Here is a 20,821-nt window from a genome sequence, read left to right on the forward strand (position 1 = left end):
ATGGTGACGACAACTCACCCTAGTAAGGTTTTAAGGTGAACAGAAACTTGCGTTATGCCCTTTGACACAGCCCCATGCACGGGGTGGGGGTGGGGGGATTCCCTTTCCCATCGAATGTAGCTTATTTATTTATTTACTTGAGATGAATCCTTGTTGCCTCAAGAGTTTTCCCCCCTCAGAGATAATAGCAGTGGCTCTCGAGGGATCCCTTGGTTGCCGTGGTGATGTGCCCACGCCTTGTGTTGGCTCGTCTCCACCTCAGTGAGCCCCTTCCTGTCCTCAGCCCCGTGCAAATGTCTGCAAGCTCTTCAGAGCTAATAAACAGCATCCATCATTCCTTTCATCTGATCACTATAGCGGGGCCTTGTGAGTGAGTGTGGAGCATGACTCGTACAGCTGCACTAATGGAACTCTGAAGAATGAGCCCCTGAGTCAGCAGCATGAGTGCATAAGAGGGCCATAACCTCTTCCCCCTTGTCCCAGACTCAAAGTGCTGGGACGCAGAAAGGACCACAAATAGCTGTACCTTGTTTGAACATTAGGGTATTAATCCAGCTGGGTAGCCATTATTTGTTTCAGAACAGTATTTAGAGCCATCCTAGTAGCTCAGAATGGTATTTTTGAAGATAGCCCATTTGACTGAAATTGTCCTGTGTTGGTTTTGTCTTCTCCTCCTCCCCCAGGAATGAGATGGAAAGGCACTGCCTGGAGCTACTTCATTTTAATATTAATGTTCCTTTCAGTGTGTATGCCAAATACTACTTTGACCTTCGCTCCTTAGCAGATGACAACAACCTGAATGTTCTATTCACTCCTCTTAGCGAAGAAAGAGCACAGAACTTAAAGGTAAGGCTGTGAAGTCACTAACTGGGGTTTTCTGTCAGCCACTGAAGCCACATCTGTAGTTAAATTATATTAAGCAGTGATTAGGAAAATGGAAAGCTGTTAACAGTTTGAAGAGCTTATTGACCCGTTGGCATCATATTTCCTGTGTCTTTTGTGGTTTATACAGGGATCCCACATTATAAAAAAAAAAATTGTCTCTTCTGTAACCATAATTCAGAATACTTTAAATCATATTTAATCTGTTCTTAATGGTTTTCCATTTGAACCTCTACACTTACATATAACCATACATGAATAATTTCTTAAAATTGTATCCCTAATCATATGTACCTACATAATCTACTTACCACTCTTAACTGTCTTTTTTTTTTTTTAATAATTGATGTTTTGGACTATTTCTACTGTCTTGATATTTTGAATAAATAAATAAATGTATTTATTTATTTATGGCTGCATTGGGTCTTCGCTGCTGCACGCGAGCTTTCTCTAGCTGCGGCGGGCGGGGGCTGCTCTTCATTGCGGTGCGCAGGCTTCTCATTGCAGTGGCTGCCCTTGTTGCAGAGCACGGGCTCTAGAGCGCAGGGTCAGTAGTTGTGGCACACAGGCTTAGTTGCTCCTCGGCATGTGGGATCTTCCCGGACCAGGGCTCAAACCCGTGTCCCCTGCATTGGCAGGCGGATTCTTAACCACTGCGCCACCAGGGAATTCCCTCTTAACTGTTTTTTACTCAGCTTGCAGTTCGTGTGTGTGTGTGTGTGTGTGTGTGTGTGTGTGTGTGTGTGTATGTGTATCACAGTTCAGTCCCATGAGTTTATTAGACAAAGCATCCGTGGCTAACCTGAGAGACCTATACTTGGAAGGTATAATGTGGATTCAGATACTGGCTGTAGAAAGTACATGAGTTTTTAATATAAATGGTAACGTACATGGAACAAAGTAATACTTATGGCTTATGATTTTTGGTGGGTATACAGCAAAATTCACAACTGAAATGAACACATTTAAAATGGATACTTTCTGTGGTACCTTGGTGGTACTTTAGAATAAGATGTTTTTCTACCATAATTTATGTGCAAGTGAAATAGCACCTTTCAGAGCTTGTCATTAGACCTCTCCTACCTTCAGCACATACCTACCTGATTAAAATTTTCTTAGAGTATGTAATAACTAATGAAAACTGAATAGAAGTTGAATAGCTGAGTAAACACTGATTTTGCCCAAGTGTATGTCCATTACGTTTAAGGATCACGTGTGTAGGTAACAGATGATATTGCTATTAGGAGCCTATCATTAGGAACCCAATTTTTAAGTAACTCTAAGTTATTAGGGCAAGTTACCCCTTGCCCCAGCAATCTAATCATAGCCCTTAAAGGTTATTACCTTAGGGAATTGTCAGTTAGTGTAGATATCAGCTATCCAAAGTAGCAGTAACTATGAACTATCTAAACGAATGTAGATGTGTGGCTTATCAATGATGCTTTTTTTGTTTTTTTAAGGTCCGAACATTTTTCCCCCCCCTAATTATACCTATGTTCTACCTGATTGACTTTCCTAGGCCATTTCCAGATTGTGTGACGACGAATACAAAGACGTGTGTAGAGCTGCTATGAGAAGGTCTTTCAGTGCTGATAATTTCATTGGTATTCAGCGCTCCAATGCCATCCTCTCTTAAGGGAGAAGTGAGGGGTTGTAACATCATAAACCCCTCAAAACAAGGACTGGAGAAATAGCACCTCTCCTGCTCAGAAACCAGCAAAGTTAGTATTTTCACCTTAAAGAAAGACATTGAATTCAAGAGACTCATGGACAAGCGAAGATTATGCTCATAGGAAAGAACGGGACCTCGTCAATGTAACACGCTCTTCTGTCCTTTTTATTGTAAACAGAGTTACAAAAACCACTCCAAAGCTAAAAGCTCCCAATCCATGCACAGATATCTGCTCCCAGTCGACACACAGATATCTGATAGCTGAGAACTATGTGAGGTTTTTTAATTAATAGCTTAAATTTTTAGACTTTAAAGACTTTAGACTTTAACTATATAAAGACTTTTAACTATTTAAAGACTTTAGACTTTAACTATATAAAGACTTTTAACTATTTAAAGACTTTAGACTTTAACTATATAACTTCTATGTTTTTCTTGCCTCACTGTCCCATACTGCTGCATATTCCTTTAGAATCAGTGCAGTATTACCATCAAAAAATGGGACTCCAAAAAAAAACAAAAAAAAAACAAAAAAAAGAAAAAAACAAAAAAAACAAAAAAAACAAAAAAAAAAACAAAAAAAAAACAAAAAAAACAAAAAAAAGAAAAAAACAAAAAAAACAAAAAAAGAAAAAAAACAAAAAGAAAAAAACAAAAAAAGAACAAAAGAAAAAAACAAAAAAAACGAACAAAAGAAAAAAACAAAGAAAAACGAAAACAAACAAACAAAAAAAACCAAAAAAAAAACAAAAAGAAAAAACAAAAAAAAACAAAAAAAACAAAAAATCGAACAAAAGAAAAAAACAAAAAAACGAACAAAAGAAAAAAACAAAGAAAAACGAAAACAAACAAACAAAAAACAAAAAAAACAAAAAAAAGAAAAAACAAAAAAAAACAAAAAGAAAAAAACAAAAAAAACGAACAAAAGAAAAAAACAAAGAAAAACGAAAACAAACAAACAAAAAAAACCAAAAAAAAACAAAAAAAGAAAAAACAAAAAAAAGAAAAAAACAAAAAAACAAAAGAAAAAACAAAAAAAACAAAAAAAGAAAAAAACAAAACAAAAAAGAAAAAAACAAAAAAACAAACAAAAAAGAAACAAAAAAAAGAAAAAAACAAACAAAAACAAACAAACAAACAAACAAAAAAAACACACACACACAAAAAAAACATGGGACTCCTAACAACTCATAAAGCCAAACTTCGGAACAGACTGTTGTAGCATCGTTAGGTTTTGCAGGGTTCTTCCTCCCTACTAGATCATTGAAGCTGCTAGTCATTATTGGCAATCAATTTAAACCAAAAAGCTGCTGAATAACACATGTCATCCAAATTCTTTGCAGGCAGTACTTATTAGCATATTAGCATGCTTGCGATCATAAACAGAGAAAGTAGGTTATTTCCTTCTATTGGGTCCATGCTGCATTTCTTGTTAACTATAATGGTGCTTCTGATTTTGTGATGATTTTCCTCTTTGTTCTATACTTGTATTAAAGGATATTTTCATAATTCCAGCCAACATGGTGGTCCAGTAATTAACAAGCCGGTGATGAAATAGAAGGTGTCCCAAAAGTCTTACAACAATTTTAAGCTTTAATATAGTGTGCTTGGATACTCCAGAACACTGTCGCAGAAGTATAAATGCTAGACTGGCAAAACATCACTTGAAACTTTAATCGAATTTCTTCTAAACTCATTTACTTTTGTACATTTTAAACATTAAGCTTTTATTTTTTAATTTTTTATTTTTTTAAATTAATGAATTTATTTAATGGCGTGTTGGGTCGTTTCTGTGTGAGGGCTTTCTCTAGTTGTGGCAAGCGGGGGCCACTCTTCATCGCGGTGCGTGGGCCTCTCACTGTCGCAGGCTCTCTTGTTGGGGACACAGGTTCGAGCCCTGGCTTGGGAAGGCCCGTGAGCCACAATTACTGAGCCTGCGCGTCTGGAGCCTGTGCTCCGCAACAAGAGAGGCCGCGATAATGAGAGGCCCGCGCACCGCGATGAAGAGTGGCCCCCACTTGCCACAACTAGAGAAAGCCCTCGCACAGAAACGAAGACCCAACACAGCCATAAATAAATAAATACATAAATTGTAAAAAATAAAAAATAAAACAATAAACGCTTAACGTTTAAAATTTACAAAACTAAATGAGTTTAGAAGAAATTCGATTAAACTTTCAAATGATGTTTTGTAAGTTTGTGGCATTTATACTTCTACAAGTATCAAAGCTTAAAATTGCACTAAGACTTGAGGGGATACCTCCCCTCCTCTTTTTAAAATAGTCCTTTGCAAGGCTGGGCTGCTTACCTGCTTGATCACCTAAGTTTCTTTTTTCTAGATTTGGTAAAGGAATTATGAACAACAGTGTTAATTCACATGTAATAAATTGAAAGGAACTGGACCCTAATAGTAGGGACAGGAGAGTAAGTGATACGAAACAGCTTTTCTATCCTGTGTGTTAACCTGGCTGTAGGTGTCTCACTTCAATTTCTATTTAAGAGGAAACATATAAACCTTAGGAACCCTTACCTCAGGCTTTAAAAGGCAGGAGGTCCAGTAATCAGTCTTTTTGGAGATTGGTAACGATGTCACCTAAACTTGAAATATTAAAAAAAAAAAAAAAGTGTTCTCAACTATGTGAAATCTTTCTCCTCCTACCTTCTCAGATGTAATCCTAGGAATTTTGCCTGTAAACAAAGCATTTCTGGGCCAGAAGTACTTTCTCTCTTTATAGCAAGGCTTCACATTCTACTGAGTGCTGCAGGTTCCATCATTTTTAAGGGACAGAGACATAAATGATAAATTATGGTATATAAAATACTACAATCTACCACCTCAAAAAATATTGTTTATGGAGTTTGGAGCTTGGAAATTCAAGTACTGATTGCAGTTTTATTTTGAAAAGAATGCTACAACTTACGTGGTTTTTCTTCCTCATGTTTATATTAAAAGAAAAGCTAATAAACTCTATTTTAATTCAAATATATGGCTACTGTGTTTGTAACACTTCTCACTATTCACATAACATTACAACTCTGCCTAACTCAAATGTTTTCAGTCAGCTCTGATAGTCGGGCCTTAAAGCATTTTCAAACTAACCATTCATAAGTTGTTTTGACCCCTGCCTTTAGTTAAGATGTAGACATTTATTTCTTCAGCTTACGCTCTTTTCAACCTGAAGATAATCTAGTACACTTAAAATCACTGGCTACAGTGCTCAGTGGCATAATGCATTAGATGGCATTTTTGAATTGTTTGTTATGGTGCCAAGATGGAAATGCACATTGAAAGATAAAAGTAGGTAAATACACAGAGAAAGGAATTACAGGAATACTGTAGAATCAGAACTTGTTGTGTGAGGGTTTCAAGCAATTGAACAGGAAAGAAAATGGAAGAACAGGAAGCAGTAGAATTGTGGTTGCTGTTAGGAGGGTGACTTTTACACAAGCCACGTCATTTGACGTTAACCTGCTACTTCACTTAGCATTCAGCTGGAAATACACCAGATCGCTAAAGTTTCTTTTAGACCCTAGCCACTGCACTTGAGCAATATTCCATCAGTCCTGATAGTATTGCCGTCGTATTTCATCCACCTTAGTTACCTTCCTAAGGTCACATCTTTAACTTTGTTCTTGTGAAGTTGCTGATGAGGAGAAATGATCTGATTTAGTACAGAAGGGGAAAAAAATCTATCACAAGTCACTGTTTATATCAATAGTTTGCACCGCGTAGTAATATGCCAGTTACTAAGCAGAAATGCTGACCTATCTCGAGTGGTCGAAGGTTTAAATTTATTTATTTATTTATTTTGGCTGTGTTCGGTCTTCGTTTCTGTGCGAGGGCTTTCTCTAGTTGCGGCGAGCGGGGGCCACTCTTCATCACGGTGCGTGGGCCTCTCACTATCACGGCCTCTCTTATTGCGGAGCACAGGCTCCAGACGCGCAGGCTCAGTAGTTGTGGCTCACGGGCTTAGTTGCTCCGCGGCATGTGGGATCTTCCCAGACCAGGGCTCGAACCCGTGTCCCCCTGCATTAGCAGGCAGATTCTCAACCACTGCGCCACCAGGGAAGCCCGGTCGAAGGTTTTAAAAAAAAAAAAAATTGGGGGTAGGAACATTGGGCATGACTGTAGCTTCAAGAACAAGTTGGTAGAATAAGGGGAATCGCTAAAAATTGCTTTTCCCCTTCAGCTTTAATTCTAGAGGCAATACAGCCATTTTAATAAATGGGAAATTGAGGCAACTTAAGGTAAAAATTTAAACATCACAAAGTAGGTTCTCCAACAAATATGGGGCATGGAAACTAGTTATTAATAGGGTGGCAACTATGGCATTTTTTTCCAGATTTTTATACCTAGGAAGGGTTTGTTCCCTAAAGTAGTAAGACTATAAAAGAATATCTGACTACCTGAACTCAAATTTTATTTTTTCGCTTTAAAAAAAAAATGATTTTTCTCTATTGGAATACTGACATCTGTGCAATTTTAACTCTGGTATACCGTGAACTGAACTTTATTCTTTACAAGGAAAAGACAAAAGTTTGAAATGTATGTTTGAACCAAATTAAATTGCCATTTTTGTATGTTAAATTCATGTGGTTGACCCTAAGACAACTTCTTAGGGCCCAGTGTTTCTGGTTAAGAGAAATGTTTTCCACCCTGTATCAGAGTCCATCATGACCCTATTCTTTCACATTTACTCCTAATGTACCCTGTATGCCCATTATTGAAATTCAACAGCACTAAATCCTAGTTTTACAACAGGTCAAATTTCATTTCTTAGTTTTCCCATTCTATAAAATATACCATTCCTTGATTTTTGAAAAATGCTGAAGCCAGTATTTACTGGAAAACAATTCACTCTGTATTCAGGTTATGCAATGTTTTTGGAAATGTTTACCTATAGCGTGTAGGTTAGCTAAAATCTTTCATCACCCAAGACTTCTCTCTAACCACATGTAAAATGACTACGACTGTTCCCTCACCCAGAAGCCGCATTCTTGAGTATAGAGCTATTTGGTAAAGCACTTGACAGCTGGTAGGGGCTCTCCCAGGGGTAAGTGCTAATTTCTATGCAGAATCTGTAGATTACACCCAGCATCTATCAAGTTAAGGATTAGATCACCTAAAATCTGAACTGTTAGCCACTCACCAGCCTGGCCAGCCTGACACCATGCCAGCAAGAATACAAAAGATCTAGGAGCCCTTCAGAGACACCTGGTCCCTTGTACACAGGTGCAATCTGTTTGGCTTCTGAGGCAATTTCCACTAGTCCATTTTAAATGGGTTTGGCAGATGAGATAACATGTACTTCATGTGAAAGAAATGTTATGAATACCAGTTTATGGTTTAGGATCTCTAACATGCAGAAAGAACCAGGAAAGTGAAGTAGTATAGAAATTAAGAGAAATCCAGAGTCAAATGTAAAGAGGTTAATATTCTTTAAAAAAAAAAAAAGAACAGGTTAGGTGATTACTTAACTGCTATGAGGGCAGCTAAATAATTTGAATGTGATTAGAGAAAGTCAGTGACAGCCTCAGAACCTAAGGTCCTCAAGAATATGTCGATCTCTACTTCAAGACCTCAAATTACTCTGCTAGCTTTTTCTTACAACATCTATTCCTTCATCTTACCGTTCTCAATTCTACTGACCTTTACTTCTAGCTCCCCAGATGGTGGCCCTTGATCTCCTCGCTGTGGGAACCGACTCTTCCAAACGCAGGGCATCAGTGTTTTGTCCACCTCCCACTGCCCTCTCTCAACAAGGTCATCTCAGCTTCACCCTTTGACTCTCTGCTCGTGTCCAATGTGGCAGTGCTTGATGTTGGTTACTACTGTGACCCATTTCTAAAACACTATCACCAGGTTCCAGGAAATACAGGATTTATATGGCTCACGGGCTAACTGGCCCCTTGTAATCCCCTTTAATCAACTACTTGAGCCCTCCTGTGTTCCCACAAAGTAGTTGTTCCCAATTTGCTGCACTCACTCCCCTGATCTGCCCACAACCCTAGATGTATCTCCTCAGGCTAGGCAGCAACCCCACCTTCCAAACTCCAAAACTCATTTCATCTGGCATTAGGAATAGATGCCTCACTTCTTAAGGTAACCCCTCTCATCTAAGGGAGAGGATTCCATCCCAACTCTTCAAATCAAATTTCTATATCCAACACCCCCACCACCAGGATGGTGGTGAGGATGGGGCAATTTGACCTTCCTCAGCCCTTGACATGTCCTAGTGTTTCTCAAGATGTGGTCTCCAGACCACCTGCCTCTCATGGGCTGAAAGTCCCTGTAAGAAATGAAGCTTCTCTAAATGCAATGTGGAATCCTAGAACAGATAAAGAACATCAGTGGAAAATCTGGTGAAATCCAAATGAAGTCTGGAGTTAACAGTAGTGCGTTAATGTTGACTTCTTAGTTTAACAAATGTGCTATGATAATATGTTACTATTAAGGCAAAATGGATATATCTTTGCAACTTTTCTGTAAACCTAAAATAATTCTAAAAGTTTACTAAAACAGAACCAAAAGACCTAATTCTTGGATCCCAAATTAATCTCAATTCCTGGAGCTGAAGCCTGGGAATCTACATTTCTAATAGGAACCCCAAATGATTCTTATGCAGACACAAATTTGAAAACTAGTCTTTCAATTCCCTTTCCATTCCATGCCTGAATGGCTGCTTCCTCCTTGTTTTACTTACCTTAACCTGATTGAATCTTTTAGATCCTCTCAACCCTAAACTATAAGTACTATCATTATCCCCCTTTCACAGATGAGAAAGTACTAAGATGCAGTACACAAATGAAGTACTAAGAGCTTAAGTAATTTGTTCAGGATCAACAGCCCATGAATGATGGAGCTGGGAGTTGAATCCCTAATCAGTCTAGCTCCCAAATCTATGCACAGAACCATTCTACTTCCTCTCATTCTGTTGCACGTAAGAGCTCTGTGACTAAATCACGAAAAGAAGCATTATTACCTATTTCTCCAACTTCCTAAGTCCAGCAGTGCCCCCCTTTTCCACTGGGGGAAATGAACAACGAGAAAGCATTGGGAAGACGTGCCCACTAGAGACCTGTCCGGGTCAGGCACAGCGGCTCTTGCACCAGGATCCAGCTCAACTGCTGTATTTTCTGTTCTCCCAAATGCCCTAACATGTACCAATCTAATAATGCTCATAGTACTCACTTTGATGCTAAATTAACTATCTCAGGTTTACTAAGCATCGGTCCAGATTGTCAGGGAAGTGCCAACTCTAAATCAATTTACAGTTGGCCCTCCGTATCCACAGGTTCTGCATCAGTGGATTCAACCAACCATGGACTGAAAATATTTAGGGAAAAAAGTTTCAGAAAGTTACAGAAAGCAAAACTTGAATTTGCTGCACACCACCAACCATTTGCATTATATTTACAACTACTTACTTAGGATTTGTATTTGGTGTTATAAGTAATCTAGACATGACTTAAAGTATAAAGGAGGGTGCGGGGGAAGATGGGAGGATTGTGCGTAGGTTATATGTAAATACTGCACCGTTTTATATAAGGGACTTGAGCATCCATGGATTTTGGTATGGGGTGGCACGGGGGGGGGAGGGAGACGACTGGAACCAATTACCCACAAATACAGAGGGAGAACCATATATCCTCTTACCTTATCTGGGTTCCCTGACTTGTATTTAGACCTTAATACAAAGTTGTGGACCTAACTGCTGAATGATGAAGTTTTGGGAGTTTCTGACTGCAAACCAGACACACACAACAGCAGCACTTCTATCCAAATTGCTTCAGTACAGAGTATAGATGGAGGGTTGATAAAATAGAACACAATCTCAGGTAATGTCTCTGTTCTTATGTGTATTTTCCTTCATTTCTTCAAGTGAATCATGAAACAATCACAGGATCAGCAGGAGAAACCTATGAAGTATATTCAGGTAAAACATGTTTTCATTAGTTCTCCTTCTGGTGATTGGAATTTCTTTGATTTTATTATCCATAAAAACGTTGCCACTTATATTCAAAGTACATCCGAGAAATCTGATCATGAAGTTAGAATGCACATACCTCCTTCAGATACTCTTAGAAAACAGTGTCTCTCCATGAAAGCATGAGAAAAATACTTGTACAGCATCTTATTTGCTTTACCATTGCTTTAATGCACTTTAAAATTTATCTACATTAATTGGGAACAAAGAAACAAAAATAGACATTTCTTTGTTTTTCATAAATAACTACTCTCCATATTTGATAAAAATCTCAAAGCATTATTTTAACTTCCCACAAATATAATACATACAATTTTTTTTTTCTGAAATAATAAGGTCAGCAAATTAAGTATCTTGACACTAATATAACCACATACAACTGCTATTCTACTGACTTCCAGGAACAAAACAAAAACAGAAAACTTCTTATCAAGATGCTCTGGGTTTCCTTTTGCTAGTGTTAGGGATCTGGATTTATAATCACCTGCCAGTAATAATTTTATAGATTCTAGTTGATTGTCTACAAATAAAATATCGCTGGCTCTGCTTTGTGAGTTCTGGATTTGACATGACACTGACAATACCGCATGGGACAGGCACTATACACACATGGAAATCAGAAAAAGTACTGAATGCCCTGGACTCGAACTACTGACTCAGTATGTGCCTCACTTGGCTCAGTAATAAATTCACCTGCACCAAACCCGTATCAAAAGTCACTACATCTCTCATATATATAATATATATTATTTATATACACACCCACAACACATACACACTATACATACAGTTTGTAACAACATGAAGTAATACTGTCTTCAAATGATGTACCACAGACTGAAATAAATCCTGTAATTGTCATCAAGCTGCTAGAAGCTTTTGAGAGTTCTGAGCCAGGTTACTTAGTTACTTTCATCCTGCCTACCCTTCATTCACCCTGCTTTAATGTCTTGGTAGCTTTTTCTTTCAAAACCACCCTCCTCAACCCAGGCGTATTTCTTTCCCAGGATCACTTGATTGGACTTTGGAGGCAAGAAAGGGCATGCAGGGGGAGCAGGAAATCCTCAGCCACTGTACCTCACACCTGCCTAGATTTGTGATGTTCTCTGTCCTGTTGGCCACATTCGGTGTTAGAAAGCAGTTATTCAAAGCTTTGTCCCTCCTACCCCCCTTGGTCTTTCTGTAGAGCACAAAAGTGAAAGAAGCCTCTTTAGCAGGGGCAGCAGTTCATTAAAATATACAACTACATTTCCTAGCTCTGGGGTTCCCATTCTGTACTTGAGACTGCAGGTCACGGATGCTGTTATTAAGGTGCGGTGTGGGATCCATGAGGTTTTCTCCTGGCAGCCGCTGTCAGGATTAGTGCAGCCCTAGCCCAGGAGGAAACGGCCTAATGAATACCAACTTGGAAACAGTGGTGTCAGCACGTTATTTAAGCTTGTACATTGCTCACAATTACACACAACACACACACAGGCTTATCTCTGGAAACGACTACGAGAAAACATGACAAAGGTTTGCAAGGATAAACCAATAAGGCACCAAGAATACTTATTTTCAGCCAATTTAGACAACTTCAAAGTGTGAGGTTAATAATAGAAATTAAAATGACTTCCTAAGTCTTATCAACTGATTTACTGAGAGGTTACATATTAGTTCCTTCTAAATCTTTACCCCCTAATCTGTGATGGGAGACGTTGCTTACAATTGAACCACGAAAGGGACAGCCCAAAAGCTGTACATGTGAAACTAAACTGGGCCTTAAGTCCTCACTAAAATCACAGAGCTGGCTGTGAAGAAGCTGCTAAACCACCCCACAACCTTCCATTTTATAATTGTTTTCACGAGTATGGATTGTTTGCCTAATAAAAATAAAAATCAGAAGAAAACAGCATATGAGATGGAAATAGGGGGCGACCATAAATAGATGGGCTTCTCTGCCCTGGGTAGCGGGAGGGGTGGCTGAGGTAAGACTTGAGGGAAGCAGGTGGGCTTCATCTTTGAGGGAAGGGAGGGGGAGAGCAGCGGTGAGAACAGAGGCTGAAAACACAGGCAGCTCTGAGAGTTGGCCTGGACCTAGACCTCCAAATGCATTACCTGTATTGCCTCTCCTTGGCTTAGTATCCTTTGTCTTAACTGTCTTTTTTTTTTTTTTTTTTAAAGTAAATTGGTTGTTCTTTTTAGGTTTGGTATGTTGCCAAAATGAAAAATAGTTGTTTTAACAGGAAGAATTAAATCACTTCAACCACATCATCCCACAACTTTTAGATACATTCTGCATCATCTTTACACTCCTCCACAAAAAAAAAAAAAAGGAAGAGGAAAAACCCAAATTAGGCACAATGACCTAAGGCAGCAGAATAATCTATGTACTTTCTGGGAAGACGTGTTAACTGAGGGAAGAGGTCAAGGTGATCAGAAAAGTTCCTCATTTGAAAAACAAGAGAGGAACTGGCCCTCAGGCAGGGGATCTATTTCAAGGTTCTAAGAAGCTTCTGAACAAGTAGAGGAATTAGATGTGCAAAAAGTTCTGTAGCTCTGTGTACAAGGTTTTGTCGAATATACTGAAATTTTGATTCAGAGGATGAGTGTGTAAGAGCAGTGCATTTTTATAAACGTGAATAGCTTTTGAAAGTCCATGAAAACTATAACACCACTACCTAGCCACTCCCTTCTCTTCAGAGTCAAACGGATCTTCTACTACCTTTCTCAGAATCTCCCCACAATTCTGCCCGGAACACTTTTCTTTCATCTCCCCATCTTCTTTCCTGCAAGGAATTAGGGAAGCTACCTGAAACGGACATGGTGACTTTCCCATCTCCATCCTGGATCCTCGTATCTCGCCACTGCTTTCGAAGGCACGTACGTCACATATGACTGTCTGTGCACTTGTTAATGACCTGTGCCTTTGGGGTGGGTATCATGACTTTGTAAGCTTGGCTAAGTGAGCGTTTCTGCCATTGATGTAATATGACGCATCTTTGGTACTGAGGCCCGGAGCAACACTGTGATGGAGAAGGGCACAGTTAACCGTGTCAAGGAGTCCATATGGGCAGATTTAGGAGCTGCAGGGCCAAGAGCCTTGCCCTACACAAGCAGCACCCCTCAGCGAAGTGTTCCCTGACTCCTGACTTCCTCCCCACAGAATCTGAGCCCTTCTACAGTGGCACAAACCACCCAGGCTTCTTAGTGATTCTGTCTCCCAGCTAGACTGCGATGTCGCAGCTAGGGTACCTGGCACATTGTAGGAAATTAAGGAATGTTCGTGAAATGTATGCATGTAATTCACTGTTATGGGCTGAATTGTGTCCCCCTCTCCAAATTCATATGTTGAAACTCTAACCCCCAATATGACTGAATTTGGATACAGAGCCTTTAAAGAGGTAATTAAGATTAAACGAGAAGTAAGGGTGAGGCTCTAATGCAACAGGACCCTAACAGGGCCCTAATCCGATAGGACTGGTGTCCTTCTAAGAAGAGGGAGAGACCAGAGGAAGCACACGTACAAAGGAGAGGCCATGTGAGGACACAGAGAGAGGGTGGCCACCTGCAAGCCAGGGAGAGGCCCGGGAAAAATCAAGCCTGCCGACTCCCAGCCTCCAGAACGGTGAGAAAATGAATCTGTGTTGCAGAAGCCCCTCGGTCTGAGGTATTTTGTTGTGGCCGCCCTAGCTGATTAATACATTAACTGCCCAAGCATCCTGTATTCTGAAGTGAGGACCCTGGGGATCAACTCTGGCTGCTGAGAGAACTTCTCAAACATCCCGAGGTTGGTTGCTTAAGGTTAATCCTCAACAAAGGGAAGCTGTATCCCATCTTCTGTCTGTCCTTTGTCACCAATGTGGCAAGTCTGGTTAAGGTAATGCATTTCACCGACCCCCACTTTGCCAGGGAAGGTGAATGTCATCATTGCCTAAGATCCTGCGCCTCTGGGAAATTACTTAGCTTGACCGACACCACCATATGCCCTGAGACCTTGGCACCTGTACCCTCATGGATGATGGCCCTTCTTGGGCAAAGAAGAGTCTCAGAGGGGAAGATGTGCACTCAGCCTTCGACCTCCCACTTGATGGCCACGAATACTTGCATATGTAACCTAACATTTTCTTGTCCATTGCCTCGTTTTTTTAAATGGTTGTGCTGTTGTCACGGACAGTTCCTTTCCCCCTCTTTGGGAACTGACCCTGACTTGCAATCTGGAGACCCTTCCATCTCCCCATCCGTCCATGTGCTTCCAAGTGACGCTTCCACCCCCCATGTAAACCAACCGGCGCCTCCCATTCCTCTGATTACGGTCCTGGTTCCAGATGGTCACGTGATGCAAGCTGGTCTCATTACAGTGCTGCTCGTAACTTCTTCTGGGAACACTGGGAAAACGCTAGAGTCAAAGTTTGTAGCCCAAGAGGCTGCAGGCAGCCCCTCTGTAAATTCAATCTGACCCTCTCCGAGCCTATTCCCACCAAAGGCAAAGCTGAGTTGGGGGAACAGAGAGAATAGGTATTATTATTACCATGATCCGACTTTGTCTGTTTAACTCAACTCACCATCTCTGGAAAGCTCTCCAAGCTCATCTTCTTTCAAATGACAGCCAAACCACTAAGTGGGCATCCTAGGACAATGGGGAGGTTGGAATTTCACTGACACACAGAAATCATCAGTGATATATATTTAGCTGAATGGATGCTATTCACTTAGAGATTCTTTATTAGTCAGGACTCTTGGATGTACACATACATACACAGACAAAAACACCCACGTCAAGCTGGGTTAAGTAAAAAGGAGAATTTATGAGCTCATCTAATCGAACCACAGGAAGGACAGTAGTAGAGTGGTCCCTTGTCTCTGCTTCTTTGCGCTGGTGCCATTTCTTGTACACTGGTCAGTTCTATTGATACATGGAAGGCCTTGTGATGACAGCGCATCCTTTAGAGCTCCCATACCCAACAGAAGAAAGACCAAGGTAGAACTCTGGCCTGGGCTGGGTCATGTGCCTATCTCTCAACCAATCGCAGAGGCCAGGGAGCTCCTGTAAAAAGTTGGCACCTCTCATTTGTAATATTATGTTGCAATATCATGTTGGGGGAGCGAACAGTGGGCCCCACAAGAGAAAAAAGATGCCACTCATGCCCTGATATGGCTATTGGTACCCATGCCGTCCCTGTGAGCACCCCAATCAGGGCCTACAACAGCTGCAAAAGTTTAAAAGTGAAAACTTCCTTCATAATTGTTTCATTTCCCAACCATGGCAAAACTTAAAAAATGAAGTCTCTCAAAGTCTGAGAAATATGGTACACACAAATGATAAATGCAGAACTGGCTTTTCTATATGTCACAGGCTTTTTGTCTCTTGTCACAATGTCCTCAGAATCTTGTCCAACGTGTAGGAAATGACTCCATAGCCAAGACACTGGGTTAGAGTAGCCCTAGTGGCAGGTGTCATCAGGCACAGACCTGTGGTTCTAACACCTCCCTGCAAGGCGTATCCAATAAGCAGAATGCGATCATCCTGAGCATGCCGCATAAAAAAAAAAAATCACAGCCCAAAGAGGGGCCAACCATGTGCGCTACAGTGACCGTGAAGCAGGGGACAAGTTCAAGAAGATCCTTTAAACAAAGTTCTAAAGTTCCTTATCACTGCAAGTATGTCTCTCCTTCTTTCTCTCCCTCTCCCTCCCATCTTTTTTTTTTATTTTTTAGTTTTTATTTATTTATTTTTGACTGTATGGGTCTTCTTTTCTGTGAGGGCTTTCTCTAGTTGTGGCAAGCGGGGGCCACTCTTCATCGCGGTGCGCGGGCCTCTCACTATCGCGGCCTCTCTTATTGCGGAGCACAGGCTCCAGACGCGCAGGCTCAGTAATTGTGGCTCACGGGCCCAGTTGCTCCGCGGCATACGGGATCCTCCCAGATCAGGGCTCGAACCCGTGTCCCCCGCACCAGCAGGCAGACTCCCAACCACTGCGCCACCAGGGAAGCCCCCTCCCATCTTTGAAACGAATCTTTGCAAATAGTTCGTATTCTGGCACCATCAAGACACTAAGAGGAAGAAACAGGAATACAGATCACAAACTATTCCAACCCATCCCCAAGGAAACTTCTTCTTCTGTGTCACATTTCTGCAAGATCTTAGTCACTCAAAAGCGTCCGTGAGAACAGCTGGTGAGGGCTCAAGTTCTCCTCCTCCTGTGCATATCTTGTGGACATTTGCCTTCATGTAGCAGGAGCTTCAGAGAGGCTGAAAACAGTCTTAAACATTCCTGAAGATGTAACATCAGTTCAACTGGGCAAGGATTTTTTTTTTTTTTAATGTTGTTGTCTGGGGGTGGAAGGAATTGAAAACCTCAGGAAATCGCAGAAATGCTATCATAAACATAATGAATTCTATTCACTGAACACAGTAATCACCAGGCACTGTGCTAGCCCTGTACATACACTATTTTAATTCTCACAAAATCCCATGAAGCACTACTATCTGCTTTACTGGCTGGAAAGGCTTGAACAATCGGATAAGCTGCTTGAAATCACGCAGCTGGTGGACGGCAGAGGTTGGCCTTTGCAGCCAAGACTGGCCAGCTCCAAGATCCATACTCTTCTCTCCCATCATGCTGCCTCCCCTGGAGGGGAAGCAGTGGTCATGGCAGCTACACTCGGAGCACCTACTAAGTGCCAGGGACAATACGCAGATCGTCATCTAATCTTTACATATAATTATATTCATCTTGCAAGACTGGTATTTTTGCATTTTACAGCAGTTCAAAGAAGTTTACGTAACTTTCCCAAAGTCAGAAAGCAATTAGGCAGTAAGGCAGGGAATGGATCCAGGTGGGCCTGAATTGAAAACTGAGGTCTTTTATCCTCATACCATCTTTTGTGGGATGGAAACACCAGAGGAAGAGGGGCAGGGGGGTGGCAGGGGAGTCACATCTACACACACGCGCACACACACACACACACACACACACACACACAGGCATACACTCCTGACCTATCACACGCAGCGCAGCCAGTACTACCCAGGGGTTCTCAGCCACACCTTTTGGTCGTCAAGGGAACCAAACAAGAACACAAACTTGACCTCTTGCAGTTTACAGGTGGATGCTTTTAAGTTCACTTCTGAAACCGTGATGTGAACATTTCCCTTAGCCTATTCTAAAAAATTCTTCTTCATTGTAAGCCTCTTGGCAATTGTATTGAAATATTTCTAAACTTCCATCCACGCACGGTTAAACAGGACTTCAAGGGGGCTGACTTTTTCAGTTGTATTTTAAGATTGAGCACTTTGATAAAAGCAGGTTCTGCAGTACAATACGATCCAAAGTTCTCTAATCTTTTTATTTTATCATCTGTACGATACAATTTAATAGACAAGGAAAACATTTTTAAAGGCTCCAAAGATTAAACTATAAGGAAATATTCCTGTCACTGAATTGTAACCCGTGTAAAACTATCTTTATCTCTCTATTTCCTAGTATAAAATTCAGATACACTCAAATAAAATATTCATTCTGATAAGAAGTGCACCCTCTCATTGCATTAATCTTTGAATGACTAATTTCAGGATTTCCCTTTCTCTCTTTCCTCAGTCTTTAAAATATCTTAAAGTTAGCTGTTTGCAAGAGTCATGTGAGGGGACAAAAGAAGAAAGGAAGCCCCTTAACTACTCAAACAAAAGAAGACAAGCATTCATTTCTATCTTTTTGTCTCATCGTTATAAATTGCTTTTAAGCATTATAACTGGATTCTCCCCAGCCCCAGTCTGCAAAACACAGCAGGCTGTCTGTCTAAACACCTAAAGTGCAAAGCTGTTTAGAAATATTGATGCCATTTTGAGCCAAAGATGAGTGTGAGCCCAGGTTTCTGATCCTGGCTCTGTGACCTTGAGCAGCACAATTGCTCCAGGCCTTATTTTTCCCATCTGCAAAACGGGAGTAATAATACCTAAGGCATAAAGCTAATATAGGAATAGTGTAAAGACTATATACAGCCAGACACAAAAGGTCACTTACTGTCTGATTCCATTTATGTGAAACGTCCGGAATAGGCAGGTCCATAGAGACAGAAGATTAGCAGTCGTGCCCCAAAGGCCCTAGTGCCACTTTAATCATCAGAGCCCACAGGTGGCTTTTCTTCAGCCCCATCCATCCCCCCGACGCCCGCACTGGCTTCTCTGCAGAGTGGCTGCTCTTGCCCAGTCCCCCGTCTCTGAAACTCTTTCCCTTCATTTCAGTGATTTCCTCCAGTTTCTGACTAAGCGGCTTCTTTGATGTCATGGTTGCTTGCTGCCAGCTGCACTCCTCTTTCTATCACAAATCTAGGTCTTCAAGATGGAGCTTTCCCCTCTTTTTCATTCTATAACCCCCTGAAAATCTCATCTATGCTCGTAACTTCCACGGTCATTTCTGGATTGACAACTTCTAAAACTCCCTCTCGGGCCCTGCCCTCCAATCTCCTAAACTCCTGCCCCAGTTTCCACCTTCCTCTGGAAACAGCAGAACCAGCTTATACCCACCCACCCGGCAGGGGCCTGGCCCAGAGGAAGCTCTCAATGCCAGGTCCCTGGTAAAGCTGGCAGCTCCTTCTGGCCTCCCTATTTCTGTCTATAGGGCCGAGTACAACACTGGATTTTCATGAACAGGGTTTCTATGGACAATAGTACAGAGACTGGCTGAAATTAAAGTCAGATAGGAAAACACAGGCTATCTGGCTGATGCTTTCTCAGTGTCCATGCCAGGCTGCAGACACTGGGAAGCTGGGGCAAATCTGGATTCCCAAGAGACAGTGAAGGACTTTCCTGGTGGCACAGTGGTTAAGAATCTGCCTGCCAATGCAGGGGACATGGGTTTGAGCCCTGGTCCAGGAAGATCCCACATGCCGCAGAGCAACTAAGCCCGTGCATCACAACTACTGGGCCTGCACTCTAGAGCCCGTGAGCCACAACTCCTGAAGCCCACAGGCCACAGCTACTGAAGCCCGCGCACCTAGAGCCCGTGCTCCGCAACAAGAGAAGCCATCGTGATGAGAAGCCCGCACACCGCAACGAAGAGTAGCCCCCGCTCGCCACAACTAGAGGAAGCCTGCATGCAGCAACAAAGACCCAACACAGCGAAAAATAAATAAATAAATAATAATAAATTAAGGGAAAAAAAAAAAGACAGTGAAGGTCAGAATTCTATCAAAGGCTTCTTTTAGAATTTCATTTCCTGAGTCAGACAAAGACAAATACTGTATGGTATTACTTACATGTGAAATCTGAAAAATACAACCAGCTAGTGAATATAACAAAAAAGAAGCAGACTCAGATGTAGAGAACAAACCAATGGTTACCAGTGGGGAGAGGAAAGGAGGGAGGGGATTAAGAGGTATAAACTATTAGGTACAAAATAAACTACAAGAATATACTGTATAGCACAGGGAATACAGCCAGTGCTTTATAATAACTATAAACGGAGTATAAGCTTTAAATATTGGGAATCACTATACTGTACACTTGTAACATATAATATTGTACAACAGCTATACTTCAATAAAAAAAAAAGACGGGGGTAAAAATAAAACAAAACTGCATTTCCTTACAGTTTTTAACTAACTTAGGAGCATGTTCTCAGTGACCACACAGAACTTGAGTGATGAGAAGAACAGAGCAGCAGCCCTTTAACTTCACTTGATAGTAAACAAAAATAGCCAGGTGACTTTATTATTGTATTACATAAATATCTTTACAAATAATTCAGGGCAGAACAATAAGACAAACAGGCCAAGAGATAAGGGCTCCTCCAAAAAACCAAAGGGCTTCTGCAGGCCAAACAAAGACAGAAGGCAATTAGCACTAGGGGGAAAATGTAGAGAGGTTTTTTTGTTCCCTTTCTGTTATTACTGTCATTTTTTTTTTTTGAAATGGGTATGCCTGGGAGCAAGAATCAAGAGATTATGCATTAGGTGGATGCCCTCTTTGCAAAATGGACAAAAGAGTCAGCTTGTGGAGCAGATTAGATGAAAGAAGCCAAAGAGCCCAGAGGCTGCAACCAAATGGGAAAGCAATGTGTAGGGGAGGGGCAGGGTAAACCCGAACAAAACCTTCAATCTGTGTCTTGATGGAGAGAAAGAAGGAAGCGTCTGGACCAGAGACCCAGGCCATGCAGACACCCTGGTTCTATCAGACAGGAAACACTGGCGAGGCTGGCAGTGTGAGTGGACATCATGCAAAGGAGAGGCTTCTGGGAGACCGCTCCTTTAAGGAATTTTGGAACCTTTCACCCTGAATACGCCAGGCCAGGATTAACGA

The 20,821-nt window shown here is 41.2% G+C and overlaps 2 protein-coding genes across 15 annotated transcripts in view; one reads left to right on the forward strand and one right to left on the reverse strand.

Annotated features, from left to right (window-relative positions):
- Positions 1 to 2,518, forward strand: part of LOC130707526 (cyclin-Y-like protein 1) — a 45,760-nt gene extending 43,242 nt beyond the window's left edge. For all 4 annotated transcript variants that reach the window (XM_057542514.1, XM_057542513.1, XM_057542512.1 and 1 more), the window contains 2 exons: positions 684 to 846; positions 2,402 to 2,518. In XM_057542514.1, the coding sequence (XP_057398497.1) occupies positions 684 to 846; positions 2,402 to 2,518 (280 nt within the window). The remainder of the gene's footprint in view (positions 1 to 683; positions 847 to 2,401) is intronic.
- Positions 1 to 20,821, reverse strand: part of LOC130707527 (EF-hand calcium-binding domain-containing protein 11-like) — a 215,081-nt gene that overhangs the window by 6,673 nt on the left and 187,587 nt on the right. For 2 of the 11 annotated variants that reach the window (XR_009007434.1, XR_009007432.1), the window contains exon 9: positions 15,087 to 15,151. The exons of the other annotated variants lie outside the window; for them this stretch is intronic. The gene's annotated coding sequence lies outside the window, so the exon portion shown is untranslated. The remainder of the gene's footprint in view (positions 1 to 15,086; positions 15,152 to 20,821) is intronic. 11 annotated transcript variants of the gene reach the window in all.

The sequence above is a fragment of the Balaenoptera acutorostrata genome, chromosome 3, assembly GCF_949987535.1.
Source record: "Balaenoptera acutorostrata chromosome 3, mBalAcu1.1, whole genome shotgun sequence".
In the NCBI taxonomy this organism is placed as follows: Eukaryota; Metazoa; Chordata; class Mammalia; order Artiodactyla; family Balaenopteridae; genus Balaenoptera; species Balaenoptera acutorostrata.